At 62.3% G+C, this 6,000-nt stretch overlaps 1 protein-coding gene across 1 annotated transcript; it reads right to left on the bottom strand.

Annotated features, from left to right (window-relative positions):
* Window positions 1-595: 595 nt before the first annotated feature.
* SC5D (sterol-C5-desaturase) lies at window positions 596-4,482 on the bottom strand. Its single transcript, XM_084301504.1, has 5 exons — window positions 4,432-4,482; window positions 3,638-3,855; window positions 2,786-2,918; window positions 2,282-2,382; window positions 596-1,977 (listed from the first exon to the last, which is right to left on the bottom strand). The coding sequence occupies exons 2-5, from the start codon at window positions 3,845-3,847 to the stop codon at window positions 1,555-1,557; spliced, it is 867 nt and encodes a 288-aa protein (XP_084157630.1). The 5' UTR covers window positions 3,848-3,855; window positions 4,432-4,482; the 3' UTR covers window positions 596-1,554.
* Between the last annotated feature and the right edge of the window lie 1,518 nt (window positions 4,483-6,000).

The raw sequence follows: 6,000 nt of genomic DNA, 5'->3' as shown, positions 1-6,000 counted from the left end.
GGGTGACAGGCACCGTGCTTGGGGCTGGCTCTAGGTCCTGGGAGCAGCCAAAACCAGCTATGGGACGGGGTTGGGGTTATGACTGCAGCAGGGATGCGATGGGGAGATCCGTGCACCCGCACAGGGCACGAGGCATCGGCTGCTGGTGCAGCTCCTGCTGCTCTTCGGGGTGCATCTGCAGGGGAGGAGGGAGGCTGAAGGTTTTGGCACCTGCCACGGACTCAGGACAACGCTGTCACAAGCCCTCGGGGTGCCCTCCAGCACCCCAGGGACAGCAGCACCCCGCCTGGGGCTGGGAAGGCAGGAGGCCGGCAGCAGGGGAGATTTGGGGCAGGGGAGGTAAAAGAGCAGTGCTGACCCCACATGGCCAAGCTCGGGGGGTATTCAGCACGTTCTGGGGTTCCTGGTGGCTTCCACAGCACTGGGACAAGCAAAGAGGGGGGACTCGGGGTGCTGGGGAGGTGCTGGGACCACGTCCCCCTGTGCCTTATGCAGGGGGCGATCGGTGTGGGGCACGGAGCGAGGTGCTACTGGGGAGAAACGGGGTGCTGGGCGCTCTCTGGATTGGGAACAGAGGCTGGAGATGTCACCAAAGTTGGCAAGTGGGATTTATTGACGGCCACCCTGACCCCAAGGCCAGGCGGCCGGGTTTCCAAGTAAGCCCGTCGGCTGTTAGGGGGGGACCTGCCACGAACCAGGGCTCCCTCCCACCGCCTGCTCCCCAGCCCCAGCCCTTCCTCCCGCGGTCCCTCGGGGAGCTTGAGGGACCCACGGGGCTCAAAGTCTGTCCCTGTCCTACAGGCTGGCCCCATGTCACAAAGCCACGGGGAGACATCCCCTTGCACCCGGAGCCTGCGGTGCCATCGAGTGGATCCACAGCAGCTGCAAAAGGTAGGGGTGGCTTTTTTTTATGAAATAGAGGCACGTGGGTGAAACATCGGTGTCTGTGATGGGAGAACCAAGTGCCTGGTGTTATCAGCCTCTTGTCTCAATGCGATTTGACTCTGCAGCCTCCACGGCAGCTCACGAAATGGGGTGGCCAGAGACCCCCCCACGACGTTACCACTGTGCTCGTGGTGCTGTGGTGCTGTTCCAACACCCGCTGCAGGGACTCGGGTAGCTGGGAGGTGGCAAAGGGGATGGTTTTAAGGGAGCTTTGCAGCACGGAGAGAGGCTGGGGAGCGCCGTCGCGGGAGCAGGGCGGGCGCCAGGCTTCCCAAAACCTGATGCCTGGGGGCATGGGGAGCAGGGAGGGCTCATTTTGGCGCAGGGCAAGGACGTGGAAGATGTTATCTGAAGGAGCCTGGATAGCAGCAGCACGATAGCATCAAGGTGTCTGTGTGCCAGGAGGAGGGGATGGGGAGGCCAACCCGTCTGCAGCGTTCGGGGGGAGCCATCTGCAGGCCTGGTGCCCGTCAGTGCTGAAAAATCAACCCACATCAGTCGCTCCGGCGCAAGGTGAGGGCTCTGTACGGGGAAATTTAGTCCGATGGGGGTCGGGAGCAGCAGGACGAGGCCTGGTCCCTTTCCGCGGCGGCCGGCCTGGGCCAAAATCTAGTCGGTTTTGTCAACGGCGCCGTTGGGCTGCTCGGGGCCCTTCTCTCGCAGCCTGCGCAGGTAGTCGTGGGGGCCCTTGCCCTCGAACGAGGTGGGACTTTTGTAGGAGCCGCCGATCTTGTCCCAGAGGGTGAAGTACTGCCCGTAGTTGTAGTCGAAGTAGAGGTGGTGGTCGGTGTGGTGGGCCGAGCCATTGATGATGTGCCGCAGCAGGCGGGGGACGCGGTAGTCGCCGTCGTGGATGGAGATGGTCCAGACGTTGACGAAGATGTAGAGGCCCAGGTAGGTGATCTTGTGCAGGGGGAAGAGGAAGGGGTAGACGTGGTAGGGCAGGCTCTGCATGAAGCCGTCCACGGGGTGGAAGGCGTGGCTGGCGAAGGGCGTCGCGATCTTCCACAGGTGGTGGGGCTTGTGGAAACGCTGCGGGGAGAAAAAATGTGGTGGGCCCCTCGTGGGATGCTCCTGCGCTGAGACAGTCACGGGCCAGAATCCTTGGGGGTGTTTGTGGCCTGCGGCCATACAGCAAAGGAAAGGAGCGAGCCTGGGCTCTAGGGCCAGGAGAGGGACTTGTGTCTTGCGTGGTTTTTAATGGACTGTGGGTTTGCCTGATGATGGGGATGAAGATGAGGAAAAAGTGCTGGCTTTTGGGCCACCCATCCCCATTTCCCTGGTGGCACAACTCAGCCCCGGCCCGGATGACAGCCCGTTATAAGGAGGTCCCTACCTTATAGAACAGCTTGTGGTGGAGGCCTCGGTGTATCCAGTAGATGCCCATGTCGGTGAAGAAGAGGAAGGACAGCATGCTGAGGAAGACTCCTGACCAGCCTGGGGGGAAGGACACATCAGTGGCAGCCCCCACGTGTGCATGAGGGCAGCAAGGGGCTGTGCTTAAGTCAAGCCAGGGTCTGCCTCATGGAGCAGATGCAGGGCAAAGCTTACCAGTCTCTCCTTACCAGGGGAAACTGGGTTTACTGGGAGCTGAGAGAGGTGACAGGAGCGCTATCAAATGAGGGCAGGGCACGTGTGAAAGCGGCCGTCCTGTCCCCTAGGCACCAGGGGTTTGGCCATCACCCTGCATGGGCTGGCAGGGTGCAGAGGCTCGGGCACACCGTGGTGACCCACGGGGATGTGATGCGGGCTGCAGACGGCGTCTACGGGTCCCGGGGGGAGGAATGGGGAAGCAGAGGCGTTTATGGAGGGAGCGATGGAGAGCACGGGAGCAGCTCACCGTAGGGGGAGTCCTCGATGTTGTCGTAGAGCTTGCTGTAGCCCCGCACCTCGGCGAAGAAGAGGGCGACGGTGGGGACGCTGATCCAGGGCAGGGAGCGCAGCGCGTAGGCGATCTCCCGACGCACCTGGTTCTGCGGGGCGGCAGCGCCAGGGACGGGTCAGGGCATGGGAGGAACCCGGGGAGCTTCGTGCCACCCTTCCTGCCCCATCGAGGCCACGGCCGGGCGGGGAGGGATGGTATTTAGGGTGGCATCTGGCATGGCTTGGTATTTGGCAGCGCAGTGCTAAGGGTACGGTGAGCAGGGTGCTGGTGCCCAGATTGGGGTGAGGAAGGGGTTTGGACATGGGGGAGCCGGAGAACAGAGGCAGGGACAGCATCACGGGTCTGGGGGCTGTTGGACAGGCCAGACTGCGTGCAGAGCCATCACCACGTCCTTTGGGTGCTGGGCATCAAGGAGCGCGTGTCATAACACCATGAGGCCACTCTGCCCCATTTGGCCACTCGGACACTGGAACGAGCTGCCCAGTGAGGCGCTTGGGGTCCTGTGCCCATCGGTGTCCAAGAGGCATTTGGATAAAGCCCTTAATAAAATGCTGGAACTTTTGGTTAGCCTTGATGTAGCCGGGCAGTTGCGATGGGACCATCATTGTAGGTCCCTTCCAGCCATCCTATTCCTATTCCTATCCCTATCCCTATTCCTATTCCTATTCCTATTCCTGTTCCTATTCCTATCCCTATCCCATTCTGTTCTGTACTGGGTGGGCACGAGGGGCATCGTCTGCAGGACAGCAGGGTCCCGCAGGGGACCCTGGAGGGGGCCGGCTGGGTTTTGGGAAGCCGGGAACCCACCTCTAGGAACATGGGGTGCTTCTGGAGCTCGTGGTCGAAGATGAAGTAGTAGCTGAGGGTGCCGAAGAGCAGGTAGAGGGTGAGCGCCCCGAGGTTGGTGATGACGAAGAGGCTGAGGAGCTGCCGGCAGGGCTCCTCCTCGGGCCAGCCGGCGGGGTACACATAGGGTGTCAGGAGGTGGCGGTCGGCGGCCTCCAGCACCAGGTCCATGGTCGCTGCTGGGGGATGGGGACGGGGACATGCAGGGGGGCAGCGGCAGGGCGGGACCTGCACCCCCAGGGGTCCCCCCAGATCCCCATGAATCCCCCCAGGGCCCCCCCAGGTTAACCACGGATCCCTCCAGCTCCCCAGAGATGCCTCCTGGATCCCCATGGGTCCCCTCGGATCCTACCCGGGGTCCCCAGGGGTCTCCCCCATGGATCCACCCAAATCCCCATGGGTCCCCCACAGCTCCCCCCTACACATAACCCCGGACCCCCCCCCCATATCCCCCACGGCCTGAATCCCCACGGTTCCACCCCACTTCCCCCTGGCTCCCCATAAATCCCTCCAATTCCCCCACTGACCCCCCCGATTCCCCCATAGACCCCCATGTAGCCCCCCGGACCCCCCCAAATCCCCCTGAATCCCCCCGGATCCCCCCAAAATCCCCCTGGACACCCCCGATTCCCCCTCCCCCGGCTCCTCCCGGTTTCCCCCCGGTCCCCCCGGCCCCGATTGCGTTGGCCCTTTAGTGCCGAGCCCCCCCGTGCCCCCCATATCCCCCCCATATCCCCCCCGTGCCCCCCCGGTACCTGCCGGCAGCCCCGAGCGCGGCGCGGGGCGGGGCGGGGCAGCGCCGCCCGGTAGCGCCACGTGACGTCACTCGCGCCACCGCCGCCGGTGACGTCACGAGGGGGCGTGGCGCGGGAAAACGGCCCCGCCTGGCGGGCGCGGGAGAAACGGGACCGGGGTGGCCGCGGGTCCGTGGGTCCCCGTGTCCCCATATGTGTCCCCCGTGGGGTTTTTACCCCGTTTCGATTCGGGCTCGAATCAGCTGATTTTCTATAAACCCTTTATTTTATTTTATTTTATTTCATTTTATTTTATTTTATTTATTTTATTTATTTTTTATGTAAATCCGCGCTGTTTTGGTGCACCCCGCCGGTTCTCAGCGGTTTTATGCCCCACGGGAGCCCGGGCATGCCCAGGGGAAGGGTCTGCCCCCGAGCTGGGGGCGTTTGCACCCCAGCAGGGTTTGTTTCAGGACTATGCCAGCCCCCCCAGGTGGGTTTTTAGCCCTATAACGAGGCGAGCTGCCCCCCCGCCTTCCCTCTGTCCCGGTTTGCACACCAGCACTGCTAGGGCTGTGCTCTTACACCCAGCTCACGGACAGAGACCGACCCTAATACCAACCCCATGGTCCCATCGTGGGACATGTGGGCCTTTGGGAATCGCTGCACCCACCGCAGGCAGTCTTTTTTCCAGCTTTCTGGCTCTGTCCTTCTCTCTGCTTCTTCATCCTCACTTTCTGCCTCTTTCCTGAGGTCTGCTTCCCTTTGTGTCCGCCCATCTGTTTCATTATTTCTGCTTCTCCCTCTCCTGCTGTGCTGCTTTCTCCCTCCCCATCTTTTTTGGGTGCCCTTCCATTGCTCTCTCGTGCCTGTTCGCCTCTGTCTCCTGCTCCCTCGTTGCTTTTCTCCCTGGCTTTCTTCCTCTCCCTGTGTGTTTGCCTGCCTGGGTGGTGTGCTAGCTGCAGGGGGTGATGCTGGGGTGTCCCACAGCATGGGATGGGATGGGAGATGGGAGAGCCAGTCCTCTGATTCTTTTGTTATCTTCCTCTCCTGCCCCTTCACCACCTTCGTAGCCCTCCTGTGGAGGCTTTCTGATAGTTTGATGTCCTTAGCACGCATTCAAGTCCTGCGGCCAGATCTTTTGTAAAAACCACCGGAACAGAACTGACCCCAAAAGGAGACCTCGGGGAACCCTGCTGGTGATCAGCCACCAGCCTGCTGTCACCCCTTCCTCTGGGACCCCCTTGGACTCCCTGCAGCCACCTCCTGCCGATGGCCACGCTGCCCACCTCTCCCCAAAAGGCCCAGTCCTCCCCCCATGGGGTCCCCGAACCCCCTCGTGGCCTCGTCCCCACTCAGCTCCGCCACACCACACCGCTTACGAAGGAGTACACCGCTTTTTATTCTCACGCAGCCGTGTCACAAAACACAAACACAAGACAAGTCCCCCACAGAAACAGCCCCCACCCTGCGCCAGCCGGCCCCCCAAACCCACCGCCCGCCTGGTGCCGTCCTGGGTGGGCAGCCCCCGACCCTGCTGCCTCCCCACAAAAGACACCGTGACGGCTCTGAGCACGACGAGAGGACTTG

The sequence above is a fragment of the Netta rufina genome (genome assembly GCF_964035555.1).
Source record: "Netta rufina genome assembly, chromosome: 25".
Classification (NCBI taxonomy): domain Eukaryota; kingdom Metazoa; phylum Chordata; class Aves; order Anseriformes; family Anatidae; genus Netta; species Netta rufina.
This window is presented reverse-complemented; position numbering and strand designations above follow the sequence as displayed.